Raw genomic sequence first — 25,761 nt, 5'->3', positions numbered from 1 at the left:
CAGAAATGGTCTTGTACAAATATGTATGTTGTAAACATATAGTATGTTGTTTTACATAGTACAGCTGGTATAGTGTGGTGTGTTTGATGCCACAAACTTTTAATCATCTTTTAATTTTTTTTTTTTGAAAGTCTGAAAATCCTGGCACAAACTGAGAAGTGTGACAACAAGTCCTGTTTTTTCTTTATATTTTCCTGAGGGTCTATTACGTAATCCTGGTCCAGAACGCTAGTTGTGTAACATTTCGTGGATTTTAAGCTTTATCCTCAATCCCTGAAGAGATGCTTCGCTGCAGGACACTCAGACATCAGTGCTGCTGTTTATCATCTCATCTTTCCTGCATTCCAGCATCTTGATCACTGGGAAAAGAAACAGCTATTCCCAATGGGAAAAACATTATCCAACCTGCTGAAAACATCCGCTTCCTGCATATTCACTCATTTTAATGTTTGTATACAAGCATGTTTAGTGTCAGTCGTAATGAATTTGGACTCTTCAATTCTATGACATTGTAAATAATGTATTACTTTGTAAAGGATTGACGGTCATAATATAAACAGGTCAATATATAAAATATTTATTTATTTATTTGTAGTTAGTGTTTTTAAATATATGTTTTTGGTTCATAGTAAAACGTTTTTATAAATATAAATATTAAATATATAAAAAAAATTATCATGTGAACTCGAGCGGGCAACCAATCACAGCGCGGCGTCTGATCGTCCTCAGGCGCGCGCTCAGCAGCAGCGCGCACTCACTCACTCACGCGCGGATCGCAGCGAGCGTCGCATCGTGCCGCGCTTCTAATTCCCGCGGATGTCTAATGATATAAACATGTTCCTCTAGATACTGACAGAAAGAAGAACACGACCGAGGCGTCATTCATCTAGGTAAGACAGTGTTTTGTATGTTACAGCGGCGCGTTACTCTCATATCGTCCGATTTGATTGCGTTTGAAGCTGAAATATTGCGTGATTGATCACAGACGCGCGTTCATGTACTTGTCATTTTACCTCAGAAACAAAAACGAGCCGTTTTTACGTTTGTTCATCGATCGTTGTCACGGAAGTCGGTTTGATTTAACGTTACTTTCATTTTTGTCTCGTTGCGTAATTCCGTGCTGGTTTGGTTGTGTTTTTGTCAGTATTGATGACAATAACAATGATCACGTGTTTCTTCATGATTTATATAACGTTAACTGTGTGATGCTGCTAATGTTCAGAGAGATTACATAAACGAACAAGATCCACGTTTAAAATACAGAAGAGAACTCATCTATCTATCTATCTATCTATATGTCTGTCTATCTGTCTGTTTATACGTCAGTCCATCCATCAATCTATAAAGTAACGTTACATCTTTATGTCTATGTCTACGTCTTTATCATCTCTCTCTATATCTATATTTATCCAACCGTTTATATGTCCATCCATCCATCCATGTCTTGATCCATCCATCCATCTATCTATCTATGTTCATATATTTGAGAATGTGCTGTTGTTCATAGGAGGTTTCTCGTTTTGTCTCTCATTATCATCACAGTTTTCTCGTCCATATGTTGGCAGATTATTTTCGCCTGAGCAGAGGAGTTTGGCCCAGATTGCTCTCAGCTCTAGGTTTTGTCAGATAACCCAGAACAGATCTTTAGATCAGAGGAGAAGCCCTGAGACGAGGCCTGTGTGGTATATAAAATCATAAATAAAGACTGCATGAACTGGTGAAACACCTAGAAATAATCTGCCAACATAAGTTAACTACTGAGGGCTTCAGGGTTTCCTTGTGCTTTACATTTTCCTGTTTGCATCATATCCTCTTTCTCTCTTTAATGTTTTATGTCACTTGAATATTTAGAATTCAGTTCCGGCCTGATATAAGTAGTTTTTTTGTTTTGTTAAAAATAGGTCAGTTTATTGTGTGCTCTCATCTGTGCAGCTCATGACCAGAAGGTGAAAGCATGCTCCACCAATCACAGATCGTCCTGAGGTCATGTAAACGAGTGTGTATTTCTCCTCTCTGATGCTCCATCATTCTTTTGTGAACGTCCCAGAATCTCCTCCAGCAGTAGACAGAAGCGAGCTTGTCTCGATCACTCACATTACACTCGCTTAGATCACACAGTTGCATCATTTATTAAACATGATGAGATCTGTTATTAGCAGAGACAGTTTTATGATGGTAATGATTGCAGAAATTATATTGACTGGGTGTGTTCATGAGAGTATTTAAAGCAACACTTATTTTTTGGAAATATGTTATGATATGACAATTTTGGCCCTGGAGTCTTAAGTCTCTGGGGTTTATTTGTAGCAACAGCCAAAAATGCATTGTATGGGTTCAAATATAAATGTTTCTTTTATGTCAAAAAATCATTAGGATATTAATTAAAGATCATGTTCCATTAAGATATTTTGTAAATTTCCTATTGTAAATAAATCAACATTTAATTTTTGATTAGTAATATGCATTGCTAAGACTTAATTTGGACAACTTTAAAGATGATTTTCTTAAAATTTAGATTTTTTTTTCCTAATAGTTGTATCTCATAACAAACCATACATCAATGCAAAGATTATTTATTCAGCTTTCAGATGATGTATAAATCAGAAATTGGAAAAATTGACCCTTAAGACTGGTTTTGTGGTCCAGGGTCCAAATTATACTTTCTGTATAAAGTGTCACTTTTACAGTATATCACAATAAAGTTATATATATCTCAAGATGGAATAAAATGTATTAATAATATATATATGATGCATTAATATATGCATTATAGGGCTGCATGATTTGGGGAAAGTCTAATTGCAATTATAAAATTTAATAAAAAAAATAAATAAAAGAACACCAGGTTTGTTTGTAGTGCTGTAGAAATTTTAGTGTGACTAATAATAATAATATTATTATTACTAAATTGCAAATATTAAAATAACAAATATCACTATTGTAATAATAATATTAATATTTTATATAATAATGTGTTAACATTACTACAATTAGTTTTACTACATAATAAAAATAAAGTATTTTAATGATTACAAATTTAATAAAATTATAAATATATTTAATTTAAAATTTAATATACATTTTAATAAAAGTATAATAATAATAATTAATAAAATATTTTATTTTACAAAACTCTTTTTAACAGAAACATTAAGGGGGCCTATAATACAAATAAATCAGTAGAAAGATGTAAAGTTTACTTTATAAAATATAAAAATCTGCAGTGAAGAAATGTAATATATATAAATTATATATTCTTATTTTTTATTAACATTAACATTATGCTCTGTTATTCAATTGTAATATATATATATATATATATATATATATATATCATTATTTCTCACTCAGTAATATAATAACTAATTGAAATGAAGCAGCAATTTAGATACTTTACAAATAAAACATGCTTCATGCAATTATAGCGATTATTTCCCCTCTTCATTTCCAACTCGATGGACACAAAGCAAAAGATCTGATTTGCGTTAGCATTGATTGCATGTTTGCACTCCTTCATCACTCTTTGTTTTAGCAAGAAAGATGAGAATGTAATCATTTATTCACTCACGCCAGAGATAGTGGTGATGTCTCGAGTGTGTGTGTGTGTGTGTGTGTGTGTGTGGTACACTGGACAGACAGCACAATGGTCTCATAGAGCTGAATGACATTATTGAGAGTGATTCAGAAAGGTTTGTGTCTCTGTTGAAAGACCAGTACAACACAATAGGGACATCTTCAAGTGGACTGCACTCGAGGAGTTCACTCTGTTGTGTGCACATAAAGACAGATCCAGCTCCTGACGTAACCCTCTCTTCAGATTTGAGTCATGACATCGCAGGGCTGCTGCAGTGCATCATGGGAGCTTCTGTGCTTCTGTTTTGAATGACTGAGATGTTTCTGCACTGACTTCTTAAGAATAACGTCATCTTCTGCTTTCCGTTTGATTATTATCATGTAGTGTTAAAGTAAATGAGATCATTTGGATTGTATTTGGACTTGTTAATCACTCAATCTTGATCATTTGCTCTAACCGGCGTGAGCTAATTGTGAACGGTTACACGATTACAGCTTTAGAAACGTGCAGCATTTTGTCCAAGCGATGATAAAAGGACACATTTAGTTTCTTATTTCTCTTAAATCTGATTATGTTAAAAAAAACTGAAATGAATTGTTGCAACTTTAATATTAACATTAACATTCACGTTCTCCACCAGCAACATGGAGGAGTTTAAAGTCCAGAGCGCCAAGCACCCCGTACCCAACAGTTCACCCATGCGTCCGCACAGCGAGCACCCGAAAGATCAGGCGGCCAAACGCCTGTCCTCCGCCTCCAACGGTACGAGCGACGGAGGAGCGGGAGCTAAAACACCTGTGGAGATCACCGCGCTGGAGGAGTCCTTCCGCCGCTTCGCCATCCACGGAGACACACGAGCCACCGGCAGAGACATGAACGGCAAGAACTGGTCCAAACTGTGTAAAGACTGCGGCGTCATCGATGGCAAGAGCATCACCCTCACAGACGTGGACATAGTCTTCTCCAAAGTCAAGTAAGTCAGCACAAACAGGTGCACAACATTTAGGGGAACACTGTTGGGGAACGTTACTTTTAAAAGTAACTAATTGCATACATTTTTGCATTACATTACTTTTGCATTACTTATTCTCATCTGGACTGAGCTTGCTTGTTTGTTTTTGATATTTACAAAAAAAAAAAGTTATGTGTTTTGTTTATATAAAAGGCTGATGCAAATGTTAATTCAATAAAAAAAGGGAAAACAAAGTAACTGGCGTTTCTTATTTGAAAACTAAACTCCCATCAATTGTTCAGGACTAGAACATTCATTTTCATTTTTTTGTTCTTGATGCAAAGCTAATGACTTGATATGCACACTAACAAATCTGATCTTCTAGTTTTTTAGTGTGCAATTGAATGTTAGATTCTTGCATCTAGCAGACACTTTTATTCAGATCATGCATTCCCTGGGAATCAAACCAATGACCCTGGCATTATTAGAGCCATGCTCTACTATTAGAGCAACACCTAACACTTCCTTCTCCCGTCTTGCATCACTTACTTTGAGTTTGTTGCGGTGCATCCTGGGATTTCATTGCCTATGAAGCATGCATGCGATGCTGTCTTTGATCTTGGCTAAAAAATTGTGCCTGAAATGCTCAGTGCAGTCGAGGTATGATGTGATTACACTGTCAACCAATAGGATTTTCTCTCAGACATCTGGCACAGTGCGTCACATACACATAAACACAGATGTTGCATGCATGTAAACAGCAAAAACACTATGAGATCTGATTTGGGCCGTGTGGTTTTAGGTCTGGTCATCTGAGCCACTTTTACATGGATTCTCCTCTTAATGCGCCACTCTTTCACATCAGGTTCATGTCAGGTTAGCAAATCACGCAGGGAAGACATGAGTTATTGACTGATTCATATGCATGTATTTATTCACCCCACCCCATTTATTCATGTGCATGTCATATTAATTCATAAACCATACAGCCTCTTTTATCAAGCTGTGTCAGAGAACAAACGCTCCAGTTGACAGTGCATTTTATCAGAAAATATTTTCTTATCTGAATATGCATTCTATAAAATCCCCCCAAAAATAATAATGATGTTATTTGCAAAAAATCTATTTGTGAATTTAAAGGCATGATGAGGAGATTGGTAATGGAGGCTTGTGATTGTTTTTGTTGAGATGATATTATGGTTAAATATTGTTTTATTATACATTTCTTGTATTTTAAAATACTAGCTGCTACCTTGGCCAAGTCTCTCTTGTAAAAGAGATTTTAATGTCAATTAGATAAATACGGGTAAAATAAAATAAATAGAAAAATAATGTATTTTTAATATTAATAAATAATTAATTAATCTAATAATTTATTATTTAATATATTACTTAATATAATTTCATTATTTATCTAATAAATTCTTATTAAATCTTATTTTTCAAATGATATGCTTTATTTAAAAAAAGACAAAATGCAGAAATAATATTAAAACTATAATGAAAATATAAGAAAAAATATCTATATATATACGAAATAATGTATTTTCCGGACTATAAGTCACACTTTTTTCATAGTTTGGCTGGTCCTGCGACTTATAGTCAGGTGCGACTTATTTATCCAAATTAATTTGACATGAACCGAGAGAAAACATTACCGTCTCCAGACGCTAGAGGGCGCTCTATGCTGCTCAGTTCTCCTGTAGTCTACACTGAAGACATAGAGCGCCCTCTGGCGGCTGGAGACGGTAATGGTTTCTCTTGGTGCTTGGTTCTAAATAAATGCAACTTATAGTCATGCGACTTATATATGTTTTTTTCCTCGTCATGACGTATTTTTGGACTGATGCGACTTATACTTAGGTGCGACTTATAGTCTGAAAAATACAGTATTTACAAAAACAATATACAGTAGTATAATAGTGTATTGGTGAAAGTCAATAACACTGCACGGTGAAGAGGAGTCGTGCTGTGTTGATGTTTTTCTGGTTCTTCCCCCAGAGCCACAGGCCATGATGGCTCATGCTGAATAACCCTGATGACTTCAGGACACAAGGAGTCATCGCTGCTTCAGTAGGGCCAGATTTTAATAATGTGCCCTTAATATAAAGCACCGTACACACTGATCTCGCCTTTAAACATGTTCAGAGAAAACTGCTGGTTCCTTCAAACAGGAGAATGAATTGATCAAAATCCTGTAGGATTGATGCATAGAAGATATTCTCTGCAGTAGTGAAGAGATTCTTCACCCCGACGGAGCGAGAATAAAGCTTATTCTGCTAGACAGCGTCAGAACAACGTTTCTGAGCAGAAACAAGAGGAAGAAAGCACCAAATGCATGCATTAACATTTCAAAGAAAATGTGCATGCAAAAAGAAAGTCAATCCAACCCTTTATGCCATTTTAAGAGTATTATTATCATCATCATTATTACTTCATGGATAAAAAACAACATGAATATATCATGACTGTTGTCCTTTAAAGCTGCATCACACAGCAATGCAAACATTACAATACTCCTCCATTCAGCACGTAAAGCCACAGTACAGAAAAAGTCTTGTTGCATGCACTGTTTTCCATACACATTTAAACATCCGTAAATCAAGATACATTTAGTTGAGATGCAAATTAAAGAAAATGAGTCTTTTTTTTTTCTTTCTGAGAAAAATGAAGTGAGTTTATGCTTAAGAAAAACTAATATCTGTCAATAGGGAATAAAAATGACTTCTGCGTTTCAATTAAGTTCATTTATTTTTCTGAGCACATTAGCAGAAATTTGTTTCTTGTTTTAATCATAAACTTGTTTTATTTTTATTTAAATTTTGCTGAGTTCAAAAATATTTAGAAGTATTTTTTTTTTTACCCCCACAAAAAAAAAAAAAAAAAAATGAAATTATACAAAATAATAATTACAATTATATTTAAAGTATGTGTCAGCTTTAATGCATTTATCAAATAATAAAAGCTTCGGCTCAAATGACAAAAGTGCCATTCATAAATGTATCAAATATTCCAAAATCAAGACTACTTACAAAATGCATCATATTTGGTAAAAAAAAAAAAAAATAATAATAATAATTTGCTCTCATAACTATTTTAGGAACAGCACCTTAAAATGAGAAACACGTGTTAGGTTTTATTCAACAAATATGATGCAGAGCGGTTGTGTTTGTTTTCATGTGTTAATAACAGCATATGTATGTTTTATGTCTCTATGAATATGTATAAATATGAAAGCATTCAGCAGCGGCTGAGATTAGGCAGCAGGAAGAATCGCTTGGTGTTTCTACGCACCGTTTTACCAGCCGAATGCATTCGCTGTAAGTCACAATGCACATGCAGTACCAAAACTGTTTATTGTACTGAAGGAAACGAAATACGGTGCAGTTTGATTGGACGCTCTACTGATACGGCAAGCATTTCCTCTCTTTTAAAGACGATTAGAAGTGCATTTCTTCCTCTGAAATGAATGACTGGTAAAGCTGTGATGCCGGGCGTGTTCATGTTTACACCGCGTCTGCTCTCAGTTCATGCAACAATTATCCAAGCGCTTACCATGCAAACTTAAAGCGACAGTTCACCTAAAAATAAAAAATGAGCTGTTATTTACTCAAACAAACGGATGATTCCAGATGTAGACTTTGCTTCTGCTTTGGAACAGTAAAGAAGATTTTAAACTTAAACTGTAGTGTGATTCACAGAGTGCATGTCAATGGGTGCCGGCACTTTGAGAGGCACAAAAACCACATCAGGCAATGCAAAATGAATCCGCGTTGCTCTTGAGGTGTTAGGAAGACATCCGTCTGTGCACGTATCTTAAAATACTTCTTTACTGCTTTCCTGAAGAAATAATCTTCATCTTGGATTGTCTTGAATCATGTGTTGAGTTGACCCTCATGTTGTTCATTCAGAGCCTGTGTTATTTCTCATGTTAAAAGCACAGCATCCAAGCTGCTAATTATGTTTAATTCCAGTGTCACTCAAATCATTTCTCAGGTGTTCACAGAAGCTCAGGTCACATGTTTCTGCTCTGTGCTTGTATTTGACGCCACCAAATATACTGACGAGTTCATCATCCGTTCGTCACTGTTTTCTAGGAACAAATCTGCGCGCACGATTACATACAGCCAGTTCAAAGAAGCGCTGGCGGAGCTCGCCGGGAAACGCTTCAAAGATAAGAGCAGCGAGGACGCCGCGCAAGAGCTTTACAAGATGATCGAAGGGAAAGCCCCCGTTATATCTGGAGTCACGGTAAAGCCCTGTTCTTCATCCAGACTGACAAGCATACAGATCAAATCTACTCACTTATTACTTTAGTTATTGGTTTGAAATGTCTACGAATGAATGGTGTTTACACTTAAATAACTAAACCATTTCTAAATGTAATAATGAGGAATATATGACAGTGATGATAAATATTTATATATGAAGACATCATGAGTTTATATACTGTATAAGCTCACGACGTCTGCATATTTAGAAATAAAAGATCAAACGTTTGGCATCAGAAGGATTAAAAAAAAGGATGCATTGAATTGTTTGATGGTGAGAGTAAAGACATTTGTAATGTTACAAAAGATTTCCATTTTAAATAAACGCTGTTCTTTTGAACTTTTCTGTTTACTGGTGAATCCCGAAAAATACATTTTTTCATGGTTTACACAAAAATATTTGTGCAGCAATGTTTTCAAAATTGATAATAATCAGAAATGTTTCTCGAGCGGCAAATTCCTCATATTAGAATCATTCTGAAGATCATGTGACTGGAGTAATGATGCTGAAAATACAGATTTGATCACAGAAATAAATTCTATTTTAAAACATATTTACATAAGATATAGGTATTTTAAATTGTAATAATATTTCACAATTTTACAGGTTTTTTTGTATTTTTGATCAAATGCATGCATGCTTGGTGAGCAGAAAAGACTTATTCAAATGTAATATTTAAAATGGAATTTATTACAAGTCTCTTTCTGGACTCGCAGAGAGCCGTGGCTTCCCCAACCGTGTCCCGTTTGACCGACACCACCAAGTTCACCGGGTCACACAAGGAGCGTTTCGACCAGACGGGCCGCGGGAAGGGCAAGGCGGGCCGAGTGGAAGTGGTAGATAAGTCCGGATACGTCTCTGGATACAAGCACGCAGGCTCGTACGAGAAGAAAGTTACAAAATCTCCACAAAAACCCATGTGAGATTCTCCATGCAGCAACAGAAGACAAACCCGACTCTATAAAGCACAAATGGATTTCCCATCTTCCATTCTCTGTGAATAACCTCTTCCTGTAAGTGTTTGATTTCTCTTAACTGGAACGCTGTTTACATCGAACGCCGACGTCACCAGCTGGTACGTTCCTAACTAACACGATGATGATGCCAAGACAAGTGACTGCAGTGTTGCACGCTCTACTAGTGAAGGTTTCGATGATAATCGTGAATATTGACATGAAATTAATATCTGGCATTAATATTTTGATGCAAATGCTTGAGTAATGCTGTGCAAGTCCAATGATCCCACAACATGTGCAACACAAAACTAAGACATTAGAACATTTTCCATTTATATTTAATGCATTTGGCAGATGCTTTTATCCAAAGCCAAATGCATTGCATTTCAAGTTTAAATTGGATCAGTTCATGCATTCAATCCCATGACTTATTTATTTAAGGGAATAATTCATCTAAAAATAAAAACTTGCTGAAAATGCACTCACCTTCAGACTGTCTGAGATTAAGATGAGTTTGTTTCTTCATCAGGTTTGGAGAAATGAAGCATTGCATCAGTGTCTCATCAATGGATGCTCTGCAGTGAATGGGTGCCGTCAGAATGAGAGCTGATAAAAACATCACAATAATCCACAGCACTCCAGTCCTTGAGTTAATGTATTGTGAAGAGAAAAGCTGAAACAAATCCAGCATTAGGAAATTTTGATCTGTGCATATTTCTCTCCTGATTCAGACCAGAACACTTTATCACTGGAGGAAGTGTTATTATGGATTATTTGAGTTAAAAACATCATAATGATGGATGTGTTTCATCTTTTGTCAGATGTTCACTGATGGACTTGAGTGCTGTGGATTATTGTGATGTTTTTATCAGCTCTCATTCTGACGGCACCCATTCACTGCAGAGCATCCACTGATGAGACACTGATGCAATGCTACATTTCTCCACATCTGAAGAAGACACAAACTCGATGGCCTGAGGATGAGCACATTTTCTGCATCTAATGCATCAAAGGCTTAAAAAACTGACATTGACAAAAACGCTGACGTTGTGTGCATTTAAACGTAATATATTTTAAAATAAGCAGATGCAAAAGTCCAACCATCGTGAATTATTGTTTCATGCATAAAGAACTGACGGCTGGTGCTCAAGATTGTATATCTAGTAGTACGTTCTATGTTTTGTTTTCTTCTTCAATTGATGGCATAACTATATGTTTCTAATGTTGTATTCTGAAACACTGTGGAATGATTAACTATTGTTTGTGAAAGGAAACACCATCAGGATTTGCTCTGGACTCAACACATCACAAGACTCTCAGTGCATCTGAACTGCAAGCTTTGGCAGAATGATGTTAACATGCACAATCAGACCCAGACAGAATCTGCAGCGCTGAATTAGGAATCAACTGCATGTTCATTTATGAAATCTGAAATCCCATCTTTCTGCCTACTCTAAACTTTATCATCAGCACGGTATTTAAATCTGTTGTGCAGCATTGAAGCCTGCAGACTGTGTCTGGGCCTGTTCATCAGCAACAGATCAAACTGCAGATGAAAATATTAAAAGCTGTGGTTCTAGTTTGTTATGTTTTATAAATGCAGTGTTTGTGTCTCCAGAACCATGTTTACCAGAGAAGTGAGATGCTGGAACTGACGCAGGCATGATATATGTCTAAACGAACACATTCCCTTTACCGTGACTAGTGTTGGGATGGATTTCACCTGAACACACTGGATGAGATCCAACCTTCAGGGTTCCCACAGGAGATTCACTAATGATTCACTAATGAATCATTCAAACTGATTCGTGAACCAACAAGAGTCATGGCTTGCAGCAAACATGTTTTACTCAATGCAAGCACAATATTTAGTTCATTTAATATTTTAAAACCGTGCATAATCTACATTTACTACATGCTTCTTTTTTTAAGCGGAAAAAACAAATTCCCTAGAATAGATTTTTTTTTATGTGATGAACTGATTTGTGAATCACTGATTCACCAACAACAACAAAAAAAACTCAAAAGAAAAATTCACTCACAAATTAAGTTTTACTTGAGCCGATGTAATATTTTAGAGCATGGAGCAACAGATCTGAGGAATCACATTTTAATAACTCCCTGATATTGATATGATGCTGGGAACCCTGAACTTTGAAATAGAGGATATTGTCCGTGTCTTTGGAGCGAAGAAAGGAGGACTGTACAGACATATTCTTCTACAGAACATCTATTTTCAGATAAGAACAGTGGCTATGGATCATAAAAGTGACTCGTGTTTATGATAACAAACATAAGGAGGTATACATGTTGTTGTATTTAACGTATGATTCATGTTTTGTGTGTTATACTGTTAACCATCCGTTTTGAGGAACAATACGGTCTTATTTTTGAAATAATGTTTTTTAATGTTCTGCAGTATCCTGATATATGCATGCCATACGGTGATGGTAAAGTCAGTGTTTTGTAGCGTCGTATTGAATAAAAACAAACTGCCTGGTTCTTCTTTATTTTCCAGAGCATGTGACAATTAATGAAGACTTCTTAAGATGCACAGAAATCCTGATCACTTCAAGATATGCATGTGTGAGATAAACAGAAGCCATACTGCTTTAGAGAGTGCGAGGTATAACTTTATATACCAGATTTATAATAAATGAAATCTAGATGTCTTTAGGAGGAACGTTCTTCATCTGCAGCCGTCAGTTCATCAGAGCCTCTTCCAGCTGCTGAAGCAAACGCTCATTTCTGGCAATCAAACACCTGCAGAAAATACTGAATCAACTCAAGCTGGGGGCTTTTATAGCTGTGTAGCATTTGGATTGTCTTTGACACAAACCTATAGCTCTCCTGCGGCTCATTCGCTCCGTTTCCCTCCTCCGTCTGCTGTCCTAAAAAACCCACCAGCACAAACATTAATAACCGTTTTATTACGAGAGCGTGAAAACGAGGTGTTGAGCCTCTGACCTCTGTCCTGCGTGTGTGGGATCTTCTTCAGCCGAGACGACAGAAGCCTGTTTTCTGCTTTGATCAGCTGTTTCTGTAAAGACACGTTCTCCTCCAGCACATTCTTCATCTGTTCGTTAAGGGCTTGCTGTATTAAAGACAACAGCAGATGTCACTTCCAACGCATTTAACGTACGGAAGATAATTAACTTCCAAACAGAAAAAAGGGTCAAAAGGGCAACAAAAAAAAAACATGCTAAGTCTGCGTATGAACAGAAGACAGTCGTTTTTGCTTGCATCTCCATAATGCCCATATATGGAGCTAACGGTGCCTAGTGGTACTTACTATGCATGAGCTAATTTGCATATCATTTTGCATATACTGTTTAAAATGAGTTTTTATAAATCCTGATATGCAACAGTGTTGTTTAAAGTATCTTTTAAAACAAATTGTTATTGTATAACTTAAAAACAGAAAAACCCAGTTTTTTTTTCTAGCTTAATATAAGACAAAAAACATGAATTTGACCGAGATGATCTTACGATAGATTCTTGCGCCTGCTGAAGCTGTAGTCTGAGATCTTCAGTCTCAGACCGATGCTGTTTTTCCTGTAATCCACTCCGTGTCTTCAAGGCTTCGAGCATCTCTTGCAGAGTTTGTATCTCCTGTTCTCCTCCCTCCACATCTTGCTCCATCATGCTAGATTTGAACCATCTTCACTGGATGGAAAGCACTGGATTACAGACGAGTTAACTAGTTCTGGATCGCTCTTGTTTCGGAGAGAGAGAGTCACTTACTGAGGAAGGTCCGGTTTTGTTGATTCTCCTTCTTCCCTGACCAGAGCTCCTCCATCATGCTGAGGAGCAGCTCCATGGGCTTCCTGTAGGCACCCTGATTCAGATCAAGGAAAAGCGTGCAGTTGGATGAAGAAGTGGATTTTGAAAGCTGTTCGTGTTTGAGAAGTAGCAGCCTACGAACCTTTAGTGGTTTGTGTTTTCTCTCGGATGCCGATGAGGTTTCTGTGACCCTGTAGGTTAATCTGGGAGGATGCACGACTGGATTTGCTCTGTCTGGAAGCTGGTTTTGCCATTTAAGGACTGTGCAATCAACAACAACAAATGCATTGGTTTTATTTACATTCATGCATTCAGCAAACAATTCATTATAGACACCACAGTATTTGTATGTTTATGTAACGCATGCTTTATTAGACTAGATTCAAATGCATTAATAAAGAGACTAGACTAGTCCTGGAGTACCGTGTGAATCGGACTTCATTTCTGTAGGATGTGGTGTAAATATGCTCTCTCCTCGAACCGTCGCACGAGTCAGACTCCGGCTCTCAAACCTCACTCGCTGAGAACCAGCAGGAGTCTCTAATAAAATCCATCAGAAAAACACAATTATTCCACAGCAGTCCGGAGTTGGTTTCAGACTGAAGGGAAAAATAAGAGAAATGTCGCCCCTTGAGGACAGAAGTGGAATAACAACAATAATAATAATATTCACCTTTTTTTAAATCCCATCTCTTGGGAACAGACTCCTACATGACAGACAATTAATAAAACATCAATCGTGGGAAATCATATTAGAATTTACTAATAATGTGATATAGCATAATATATACAACAATATTAATATGCACGTGTGCACATAAGTTTGTTTTAGTCTGGTTCTCAATAAAATTGTGTGAAATATATTAAATTAAAATTAAATTTTAAATTTAAATTATATTTTAAATTTTAATTTATGCATTTAGCAGACGCTTTTATCCAAAGCGACTTACAGTGCATTCAGGCTAACAATTTTTATCTATCATAAATATATGTATATAATTTACTAATAATGTAATCTAGCATAATAAATACAATACATATATGCAGATGTGCATATAAATTTGTTTTAGTCAATAAAGCACATAGAGATTTGGATTGGTGCTAAAATAAATGTAATAAATATTAATAGTAAAAAAAAAATTATATTACGATTATATTTGAAAATAATAAGTGAGAAAAATACGTTTTGTAGTACAGTACGTTTAATGCTAAGATTGAAATACATTTTTTTATTTATTTTATTCTTATTTTAAATCTTTTTTTAAAAACCTAAAATCAGAAAGCTTTTTGCGTGAATTTATATAAAGAATGAATGTATAGACATGTTGATGCACCTTGATTTGTTTCGTGGATCTTTCACACTCAGGTTCATTGATTAAATGTATGATATCTGATTCTGAAGGAGTTTCTAAATACAAAAAAGAAAAACAATTACAGACACAGATAACATGTACAGTATACTATTATTAAATGTGGTACAGAAGTGTAATGCGTTTATTTGTGAGGCTGGCCATGTGTTTGAGACAGAGAGAGTGTGTTTTACTCTGTAACAGACGAGGGCTGCGCTCCTTCTCAAAGCGGACGCAGAGAGTTTCACATCTCTTTCTAGAAACATCATTAAACATCACAGCTTCCTCGTTCCCCTCGAGAAGCGAGAGCGTCTTCATCATCTTCTGCATCGCTTTTATTCTGAGCTCACTGCTTCTGCAAAACAGCCACGATAATCATGTAATAAACCAGAAACTGTGTGTGACTCCGTATTATTCATTTATAGACTATTATATTATTTACAAATAAATTGGATTTTATTTTTTAAATGCTCCATTTCCATTTATTTTAGTAAAATTCCATTTTAATTATTTTTTATCAATTAATCAAATTGTATTTATGTAGCACTTTTCCGAACAAATCGATGCAGTTCACAAAGTGCTTTACAGGGAAGAACGACACTAAAACTAAAATAACAAATTCAAATAGAAACTCAAATAGATAAGGTTTATAAACTTACAATTATAAAATAGACAAAACCATAGATCACACTAAATCTAATCTAGATTTTATTTCCATTTTCCAAATTTATTTGATTTCAAGTAGTTGCTAAATCTTGCTAAAACCATTTGTAAGAGCTTGATTTAATGACTTACCTGCACGCTGTGTCTTGTGTCAAGGCATGCTTCTTATGATTACTGTCTAGATTTGCTTCTGATGAGAAATGCATGAGAGCCGCCTTTCTTTCTCTGTCTCGCACTGGACACTCATCTGCATTAGAGCAAAAAAACGCATCTTCACATTCAAAACACTGAATTGTTTGAGCAACTGAGAGAAAGATAGAGAGCGTAGACGGATGATGCACCAAGCTTTCGGAGTCTGGTCATGGCGTGGACCAGGTACAGACGGTAGAGCGGGTGTTTGTTGACCACAGGATTGAGCCGCAAGTCCAGTTCCTTCAGATTCTGCAGCTTGTGCAGGAAAAAGATGTCCTGCAGAGACGCAAGCCTGTTATAGTACAGATTCAGTCTCTCCAGCATCTCCAAATGCTCAATCCCCTACAAACAGATGCACAACAGCATTCAATTACATATGTATATATAAAACTTTATTTATATACTCACATTTGAGGCTACATGCTATGATAGTTTTTCTTTGTCTGAGTCATGTTAATAAATTCAAATATAAGAAACGTATTGTAAATACGTAATTTATTGTGACAAAAACAAATAAATAATTTATTCTGTAAGCTACGTTAATAAATAAACAAATAAGAAAGGTGTTATGAAATATAACCTACGAGAAAAATAAAAATAAATAATTGATTGTTTATATTTATTTTCCACCTGAACTGTGACCAGTGCATTGTGGGAAAGATCCAGTGATTTCAGACGAACGAAGTTCTTTAGGGACGCTCCTAAATCACAGATTTTCCCTTCGTATGTTCCTGGAAGAGTCAACGATCGGACATCCGCTGCGATAAATCATTAAAAATATTAGTTATTTAAATAATGGCTACAACTATATACTATAACTATGTATTACCTAAACAGTTGTGCTGAAGGTTGAGTTTTTCTCTTATCCACTGCTCTGTTATGATCAAACCGTCAACCGCCATTGTTTTGAAGCTGGAATTCAGAAAGCGCATGCGCAGAACTAGGATTGGCTTATGAATATTACTTATGTAATGTGACGCAGGAGCGTCTGATTCGCTGAAAAACAGACGTTGGCGAGTCAGTTGGTGAATTAGCCAATCAAACATTTGTAACGGCTTAGCTCATGAATATTAATTAACGCAAGCGTGTTTGAATGTTTGTGGAAGGTTACCGAGCAACAACAGCGACAGTACTGGTGTATTTAAGATTAAACACAGGAGGGAAGGACGCTGTGAAACTACACCAGAAATATATTTAATCAAATGACAGCTTGGAGTTATGGAAATATTCCTTAGACAAATCATTAAAGAGGTAAAGCGCTCAAATGAGAAAGTATGTAAAGAAATGTTTGCGTAACATCACCCTCTGGTGGCAATTAAATGCCAACTCAAGGACGTTTAATACATTACTAAAAATGTTTATTCTCTGAAACACACAATTTAATGTATTATGGATAATTTTTTTGTTCTATCTGGCATAAAAATGAAAATTCGCCCCAGCGATTTCTATAAATGTATTTCGTACCTGTTCCCACTCTGATTGGTTCATTTTGGCCAGCGCTGAGAAAAGTAACATATATCACATGAAATCGATATAATAGATAATTTGATTACATTTATTTATTTATTTAGCAGACGCTTTTATCCAGAGAGAAGCAATAAAAGTCAATAAAATAATAAATGCAATTAAATGTAAGTGCTGTGGCAAGTCTTAGTAAGCAGTGCGCGATGTTTATATAATTATATTATATAATAAATACAAAGAATATGGAACGTTAGGGTCTTTTTAAAAATAAAAATAAATCATGTCATCAGAATAGAAAAGTATATAAGTATATAAAAGTTTTTATAATAAAAAAAGAAAACATGTAGTTAGGGTATAAAAAGAACAGGGAGTACAAGAGTTAAATGAGCTCGTGTTGTGAATACAAATAGATCAAATTAAACGGTCAAATGTAGTTTGATAATAAAATGTAAATAATACAAATGTTAAACTTGAGTAATAATTGAACATACTTAATAGATTATTTTACTGTATCGTGATTATACGTGTATCATAATTTGTATTTAAAATAAATTATTTAGAAATTCTAAAACATTTTTATTTTCCTATGACCGTAAGCGGCTCTGATTGGTCCATCCGGAAGCGCTGCTTTGATATGCAAATAAGATCATTTATTTATACTTTGATAAAGACATATAAAGAGCCTTATTATTGATATTTTTATTATTTAAGTCATTTTTAATCTAAATTTATTTTTAATCTCAAGCGTAAACTCCGTTATTATTTTTAAACCGAAGAGTTTTTAAATTAAGCCCCGCCTACTTTTAGATCCTCGCTTGACGTGGCTTCTGATGCAGAATCGGCTGTGAGCATCATCAGCATCAAGCCGAGCACAGGTGCTTCATCTCAAGCACTCCTCTCCTCTCATCTCTGCTGGATAGGATGAGACGATGGCTCGCAGGAGAGATGAAGATGATGAGGATGACGGACACAGGCTGATAGAGGAAGAGGATGCGCGTCCCATCACAGACAGTAAGGATAAGGACGATCTGTCCCTGGACGAGATTTTACATCTGTACAAGCAGCCCATCAACGAGGAGCAGGCGTGGGCTGTGTGTTACCAGTGCTGTCGCTCTCTTCTGGAGGATTCTGCTGGTTCTGGAGGAGCGGGAGACTCCATCAGGATTTATAAAGACGGATCAGTGCGCTTTCACTCCGGAGGTGACAAATCATCATGCATTACACTCATCGGCATGTGCATTTCCATGCATAGGCCTAATAGGCGTTAGCTATATATATAGAGTGTCGTTTATTTTTTCTAGTGTTATGCATCATAAAATATGCACAGTTTGAATGCATCATCTTATGTGCAAGAATTAGATTTAAAATCATGTGCAATTGTGTCATGGTCATACTCTCTTGTTTTTTTTTTTACATTATGTGCATCGTATATTATTGTCAGCACTGATGTATTATGTAACACGTGAGGCCTTCATTAACAGGCCAGGACGATCAGCACTAAATAGAGTATTGAGTGTAAAATAAACAGCATGAAGGTGCTCACAGTCAGCGTTGGTTACAGTACAGCTCTCTGACGCACAGAGGGAGGATGCTCTTACTGATAAACACTGTACAGACACTGATCAGGGCCTGGGCTGTGCAGAAATTGCATATTCCTCAAATGATTTTTCACTACGGATTCAAATGAAATATGTCTGATATTTCTGCTGGGACTTTAAAAACATTATGTACATTATTAAGTCGCTCATGATATTTTATACTATTTAGGATAAGGGTATTTAGGGTATGTGTAAAGTCTGTGTAAAGTTATGATAGTCAACTAAACCACAAAAAGTGTTAATTGCAATAAAATAAACATTAACGGAAATAAAATAACATTAAAAACTTGGAAACATATTACGTTTATTTTATTTCAGCTAGTTGCTTAATATTTAATTTAATTTTTTTTTCTGTTTTGATTTTAAGTTACATTTTTTTGTGTGTGCGTTTCATTCATATATATATATATATGTTTTTTTATAAATAAATAAATTTTTATTTCAGTTTTGGTTATTTATAGCGTCATGTCAAACTGCATAAAAAATGTTGCTTTGTCAGCTATATCTGAAATAAAATACTTAAGAGTAAAGCATTAGTTTCTAAAGTTTGTTTTAATAAATATAGTTAAATATAGGCAAGGCAAGTTTATTTATATAGCACATTCCGTACACAATGGTAATTCAAAGTGCTTTACGTCAAAGAAAGTAAAATAATCATGAAGAAAAATAACAAAAAAATAAAACAAGCAATTTTCAAACTATTAAAATGATTAAAACGTTTACTAAAATCAATTTTATAGTAACCTCGTTGCCCAGGCATCATTTCTCATTTTCATTTAGTTTTAACTAAAACGACTAAAATAAATGTATAAATAGCAATTAAACTGAAATAAAATTTTATAAAACTGTATATACATATTTAAAATGAAAAAAAAGTCAAAATGCACAACAAAATTACTAAAATGTTAACTAAAATGAAACTATACAAAGAAAAACCAATGTAAAATGTTATAATATTATCTCTATCTCTGTATCTAATGGTAAGGATACTAATATAACACTGACCTTTAGAAAAAAACTGTGATGCACCTGTGTTAAATGGAGAATGAAATTAAAATCTTTTAGTTCAAGCTCAGTTAAAGGCCTAGCTATATTCCTAATGCTTTCATGGTTTCACGTGTTGATAATAATGAAGTCTGCTCACTCCACAGTTTAGAAGATTTAGATATGTATTACAGATGGATTGAACAGATGATTTTATCACTCAGAGCAATATTTCTCCTTCATTGCTCAGGAGACTGAATGGAGTTTTCAGTTATGTGTTGTCAGAGGTTTCCCCCAAAGGAGAATAAGTTTAAAGCTTTCGTACAGTAAGAAACAGAGAAGTGAAATGAATGTGGAGGAGCTCAGATCGTTGATGAGTTAGTATTGAGACTCATGACTTCTCATTGCAGATCTTCCCAGAGGAGAGGTGCTCACTTTGGCTTTTAATAAACGCCGCTGTCATTGCTTTCTGGAGACGTTGTCAAGATCGATGTGTCTTGCAGCTTCCAGGCAGTTGTTGCTTTGTCTAAAGTGCAAACATGTTCCTCATTCGCTGTCGACTGCAGAACAACAGAGGAGAGATCTGTTTCTATGCTGACTTCGCCTTGTCCTGCTGGAAAAACTAGTCTGAGATGAAGTGGTTTTCAGAATTGGCGTGTGTTTTTGCATATTCAATCAAAACCGGCTGACGTAGTCTGATACACTCAGGTTGTCGGTAAAAAGAAAATTTGCTGGAAATGAAGTCACTTTCAGTTTGTCCGGGATCATGATGAGTGTGTGTCTTCATCAGATTTGGAGAAATGTAGCATTGCATCAGTGTCTCTGCAGTGAATGGGTGCCGTCAGAATAAGAGCTGATAAAAACATCCCAATAATCCACAGCACTCCAGTCCATCAGTGAACATCTGGAGAAGACAAAAGCCGAAACATGTCCATCAAGATGTTTTTAACAAAAGTACAATTATCCATAATACACTTCCTCCAGTCAAAAAGTGGTTTTGTCTGAACCAGGAGAGAAATCTGCACAGATCAAGCAGCGTTTAAACAGCTCTAAAACATTTGTGGCTTGATTTTGATGTTAGAGACAACAGGAGATGCACTTTTTCACTGGAGGAAGTGTTATTATTGGATTATTTGAGTTAAAATCATCTTAATTCTGGATGTGTTTCAGCTTTTGTCTTTTGTCCAGATGTTCACTGATGGACTGGAGTGCTGTGGATTATTGGGATGTTTTTATCAGACTCTCATTCTGACGGCACCCATTCACTGCAGAGACACTGATGCAATGCTACATTTCTCCAAATCTGATGAAGAACACAGATCTACATCTCGGATGGACCGAGGGTGAGTGCATTTATTACTCTATCAATCTTTTTGTTTGATAGTTGTCAGATGCATAAAGATGTCTGTGAAGGGTTAATGCAGTGCAGTGTGAGGGCTGTGTTCATCTGTCTTCTCTTCTGTTCTCCTGCAGGTGTGTGTGATCCCAGCCGCTCCTGCACACAGGTGAGTGATGACTGTTTGTTAGTTCAGTATGTCATTGATCTGTAACACGTGGAAACTCTAAACTCCTTTGAAGTGTTTCCAGCTGTTGCTAGGTTACTGGGGTGTTGTGAGCGGTTGCCAGGGCAGTGCTACACAGTTGTTAAAGAGGTTGATGTAGTTTCTGTTAATATTTTTTTATTTGTTTTTATTTTAATATTTTCAGTTAATTAAAAAAAAAAGTATTGTGCTTTTGTCAGTTTTATTCATTTATTTTCATTTATTATTTTTGTTTATTTCTGTTTTCAGATCCGTTTTAGATTCGAATTATTTCAACTTTTCGTTTTAATTTAGTCATTCACGTTGAACAAATAAACCTAGTTTTTTCATCCTAATTTTTGTTTTATTTTAGCTTTATTTCAATTAACAAAATTAACTATTTTTTTTATTTTATTTTATTTATTTATTTTAGTTTCGGTTTATTTTTTATTACAGTTTTAGTTTTAGATTTTATTTATTTCCAGGTAGTAGTTTTAGTGCTTCAAATTAGAAATGTTGCATTAAAAAAATTCAAACTTTGTCTGTTTTATTTCAAGTAGCACATTCTTTTATTATTATTATTAATATTATTATTATTGCTTTTTATGTTTCATTTATTCTTATTTCAGTTTTAGTTTTGGTTTAGTTATACATTTTATGAATTTACAATTAGTCACGTTTTCCAGCTTTATTTCAATTCACATTTATTTCAAATTACCGCATTACTCTGCATGCATCTTAGAGATGTTTGCAGCTCATCTGTGTTCTTCTAGATTCACATCTGAGTTTCCAGCACCAGGTTATGTTTTCTGCTCTCTCTGTTTTTTCGGCTGGCTGGTGACATTTTAAAGGCCAGTTAGAGACGAATAAACCCTGTGGATCACTGTTTGCATCCCAAGCATCTTTGACCTTCCAGGTTCACGTTCTGTTCAGAGCTGACTGTGTGACAGACTTGAGTATTTTTATACTTGAATGTAACTCAACTGATAACTCAATGGCTGATACTTGTCATGATATAGTACTTTTTGCATTTAAAAGTCTCTGTTGCTCACCAAAGCTGCATTTATTCAATTCAAAAATACAGTAGAAAACCGCAAAAATATTATTACAGTAAAAAAAAAACAGTTTTCTATGTGAATATATGTTCAAATGTAATTTTTTCCTGTTATAAAAACTGAATTTTCAGCATCAATCTAATATGCTTTTGGTTATTATCTTATGTTTAGACAGAGCATCAGTTGCTCTTCATGACCTCGGTCTTGATTAATTTCTGTATGAGGTTCTCTGGGTTAATGATCAGTTTCTAGGTTGTGTTTGTGGATGTTATGGGCCGCTGGACATCACAGTGAATGAGTCTGTTGTCCACTTCTCTGCAGACTCTTGCATTCTTCTTCTTCTGGGTAAACTGTTGGGGTCTGATTAACATCACAAAGAGGAACAAAGCGCTCTTTATGACCGGACAGACCCGGGATGGAAGTTGCATTGATCACAGGCCATCTAAGTGCAAAAATCCTGTTTCACTTTAATTAAAATTCATTGAATTTTAAAGCACAGCAACAACAAAATCAGAATTTAACCGCTCTTTTCACTCTGAGATCATCCTGAGGTTAAAAACTGAAAGAAATCAATTGAATCTTTGTGTGTGTGTGAAGATATGAAGATGTAATCATTAACATTTTCAAAAGAAACTAATTTATTTACACATTTTCTCTCAGTAACCGATTACAGTTAAATTTATTTTATAATTACGTTACTTAATTGAGTTACACTGAACACTGGACACTGCAGAGTAATGATGCTGAAAATTCAGCTTTGATCACAGGAATAAATTAAATTTTACTATACATTCACACACAAAGCAGCTGTTTCGAACTGTAATATTTTTACAAAATATTACTGAATTTATTGTATTTTTGATCAAATAAATGCAGCCTCGGTGAGCCCAATCTTCTGTTCGGATTATCAGCTTGTATAAACGAGAAGAAAATACCTTTTTTGATCATCTTAAAGATTGTGTGTCCAGTCAAACGCTTTGACTGTAATGTAATGTGAACTCTTTCCCAAGAAACGTTGAACAAAGCTTACAGGTGTGGATTCTAGATGTATACATGTGTAATATAAGTAACCAGACTCACAACTGACTGAAAGAAAAACTTGAAACGGCAAAACCTTGTGTCATTCCAAACCTTAATGAATTTTTTTTAAGCTGTTGGACACAAAAGAAGATATTTAGAAAAATGTTGATAACCAAAGGATTGACAGTAGCCTTTACTCTCCATTGCAGAAACTCTAAGGAAGTCAATATCTTCCTCTTGTGTGTGCAGGTGCTGGAGTCTCTGGGCGTGCTGATCTATAAGGCTCTGGATTACGGGCTGAAGGAGAACGAGGAGCGAGAGCTGAGTCCCCCGCTCGAGCAGCTCATCGACCTCATGACCAACGTGACTGAGACTGAGAGCGACTCCTGCGCTGATGAAGGATACGACGCCACTGAGGAAGACGAGGATGAGCGCCAGCGGGATCCCGCCCACCCCGGCCGTATCCGCGGCGTCCGTGACATCATCAAGGTACAGTTCTGACACAGTGATGTCACATGACCGGCCACAACTAACTAATCACACAATCTGACTCTTGTTATCTTTAAATAATTGAGAAACTGTCCTTGTGCACATTCAATGACAAAGACTGGAGGAATGATGCTGAACATACAGCGGAGCATCACAGAAATACATGACATTTTATGATATTTTCTAATAGGAAAAATGTTTCGCAATTTTTTTTTAATTTTTTTTTTATAATTATTTTTGATCAAATAAATGCATCTTTGGTGAGCAGAAGAGACTTTTTTCCGAATCCTAAAAAATCTTATGTATTCCAAAGTTTTGAATGTTTATGTGTGCAACAATATAACATAGTTACAATATAACATAATTAAAGAATAAATAAATCTGAGTCATAACATCAGAGTTTTTTAAATAGACAAAAGTTCCATAAAAGATTTCAGATGTGAAGGTGGTTCATTTAAAACCTAAATTAGATTTCAACTAGAAATGTTGTTTGATGCGAATGAACGCACTTCCTTCCACTGTTACACTGCGTTTGATTGATGCTGTTTTGTGTCACCACGATTTCATTTAACCACTTAAGAAAAAATGCATTCATTATGAAAATATATAACATTTTTTTTAAACCTTTATATATACTTATACATATATATAGAGAGAGAGAAAGAGAAACACACACACACACATACATATCACTGACTGTAACTGTATCCCACAATGCAGTGCACTCGAGCTCTGTTTCTTCTGCTCCACATGCGTTGATTCACAGACTGTGAATGTTTCTGTGATCACTGAGAGCGTTTCTGAGTGTGTTGATGTTTTTTTCTCACTAATGGGCTACAGACGGACGTTCTGCTGCCAGCGTGAAGCCAAGAGTGACCCATTCTGTCCATCTGTTTCATTTATGACACATTCATATCAGTGTGTCTCCTCTTGACCTGTTTAAAACTCTCATGGTTTATTCCCAACATGGACATCTCTCTATGTACTGAATAGATTAGCATGAAGGTCATTACAGAGTGAAACTGCAGCTGAATGAACGTGTGTTGTGTGTGTGTAGCTGTGTGCTCTTCACCTGTCCACGCCGGCCGATGCGTCCGATCATTACCAGGCCGTGTGTCGAGCTCTGTACGCCGAGACCAAAGAGCTGCGCAGCTTCCTGGAGAAGATCCAGAGCGCCAAAGAGGTGAGACTCCAGCCCCGAATCCAGAGACTCACCCACTCTCCTCCCAGTAGATTCACCTATTTATATCTGAGACGGAGCTATTTTACTAGTGTATATACTAGTTGTTATTTTTTTGTTGTGTTGTGTTTGTTTTGTAATTTAGTTTTATTTTCATTTTTTCTAAATATTACTATATAGGTAAAATTTCTTTGTGTGTTCAGTTCAGGTTTAGTTAGTAGTTACTTCCAGTTAGTAATAGTAATATTTGCATTATTATTATTAGTTTATGGTAATATTTTTAATGTTTTTTTCCAATTAGTAATTTTAGTTTTTCATCTATTATTCTTGTAATACATTTTTTCTTAAATTTATACATTTTCAGTTCTTAGTTTTAGTTTATGTAGATTTAGATAAACTGTTATAATTTTTGCATTGGCAATTAAATAAAATAAGTTTACATTGATAAATATTTAATTTTATTTCAGTTAATGTTCATTTTATTTTCTATGGTTTAGTTTTTAGTTTCAGTTAATGATAGTATTTTATTTCTATTTGCAAATATAAATATATATACTGATCTGTGGTTTGACATTTTTGCTCTTGCTCTCGTAAGATTCTTTCTGATTGAAAACATGTGATGAAGTCATGTGATGAAGAGGGTCACAGCTGGCTTTACTGCTGCTTTGACATTAGATGTTATGATGACATTTCCATGTTTCCTTTGATTG

At 35.4% G+C, this 25,761-nt stretch overlaps 3 protein-coding genes across 7 annotated transcripts in view; 2 read left to right on the top strand and 1 right to left on the bottom strand.

The window, feature by feature from the left end:
- The first annotated feature begins 726 nt into the window (after positions 1-726).
- Positions 727-10,341, top strand: tppp (tubulin polymerization promoting protein). 2 transcript variants are annotated; one of them, XM_026283364.1, is made up of 4 exons: positions 727-890; positions 4,212-4,547; positions 8,624-8,777; positions 9,515-10,341. In XM_026283364.1, the coding sequence occupies exons 2-4, from the start codon at positions 4,219-4,221 to the stop codon at positions 9,719-9,721; spliced, it is 690 nt and encodes a 229-aa protein (XP_026139149.1). In that variant the 5' UTR covers positions 727-890; positions 4,212-4,218; the 3' UTR covers positions 9,722-10,341. The 2 variants fall into 2 exon arrangements, with proteins under 2 accessions (XP_026139149.1, XP_026139148.1); XM_026283363.1 differs by having other exon boundaries at positions 728-890; positions 4,215-4,547; positions 9,515-10,340.
- Positions 10,342-12,247: 1,906 nt separating this feature from the next.
- cep72 (centrosomal protein 72) lies at positions 12,248-16,663 on the bottom strand. Its single transcript, XM_026283362.1, is given in 15 exon segments — positions 12,248-12,517; positions 12,594-12,645; positions 12,722-12,848; positions 13,244-13,403; positions 13,405-13,420; positions 13,499-13,592; positions 13,680-13,798; positions 13,961-14,077; positions 14,211-14,244; positions 14,872-14,945; positions 15,081-15,241; positions 15,682-15,796; positions 15,891-16,083; positions 16,372-16,499; positions 16,571-16,663. Coding segments are annotated over 15 exon segments (1,524 nt in total). The 5' UTR covers positions 16,644-16,663; the 3' UTR covers positions 12,248-12,456.
- Positions 16,664-16,822: 159 nt separating this feature from the next.
- The window catches only part of spire1b (spire-type actin nucleation factor 1b), a 19,044-nt gene continuing 10,105 nt past the window's right edge, over positions 16,823-25,761 (top strand). The window contains exons 1-5 of one of the 4 annotated variants that reach the window (XM_026283359.1): positions 16,823-16,992; positions 18,126-18,405; positions 21,261-21,292; positions 23,632-23,871; positions 24,929-25,054. In XM_026283359.1, the coding sequence (XP_026139144.1) occupies positions 16,960-16,992; positions 18,126-18,405; positions 21,261-21,292; positions 23,632-23,871; positions 24,929-25,054 (711 nt within the window). In that variant the 5' untranslated portion in view covers positions 16,823-16,959. Of the gene's footprint in view, positions 16,993-18,012; positions 18,406-21,260; positions 21,293-23,631; positions 23,872-24,928; positions 25,055-25,761 lie in introns of all 4 variants that reach the window. The other 3 variants (XM_026283358.1, XM_026283360.1, XM_026283361.1) reach the window with 3 other exon arrangements.

Source organism: Carassius auratus, chromosome 16 (assembly GCF_003368295.1).
Source record: "Carassius auratus strain Wakin chromosome 16, ASM336829v1, whole genome shotgun sequence".
Classification (NCBI taxonomy): Eukaryota; Metazoa; Chordata; class Actinopteri; order Cypriniformes; family Cyprinidae; genus Carassius; species Carassius auratus.
Note: the sequence above shows the minus strand (reverse complement) of the source record. Positions and strands in the feature narration are given on the sequence as shown.

Coding starts and splice junctions, on each gene's coding strand:
- tppp (XM_026283364.1), top strand. CDS start 4,219: ATGGAGGAGTTTAAAGTCCAGAGCGCCAAGCACCCCGTACCCAACAGT. Junction 4,548..8,623: donor ATAGTCTTCTCCAAAGTCAA/GTAAGTCAGCAC, acceptor ACTGTTTTCTAG/GAACAAATCTGCGCGCACGA. Junction 8,778..9,514: donor CCGTTATATCTGGAGTCACG/GTAAAGCCCTGT, acceptor CTGGACTCGCAG/AGAGCCGTGGCTTCCCCAAC.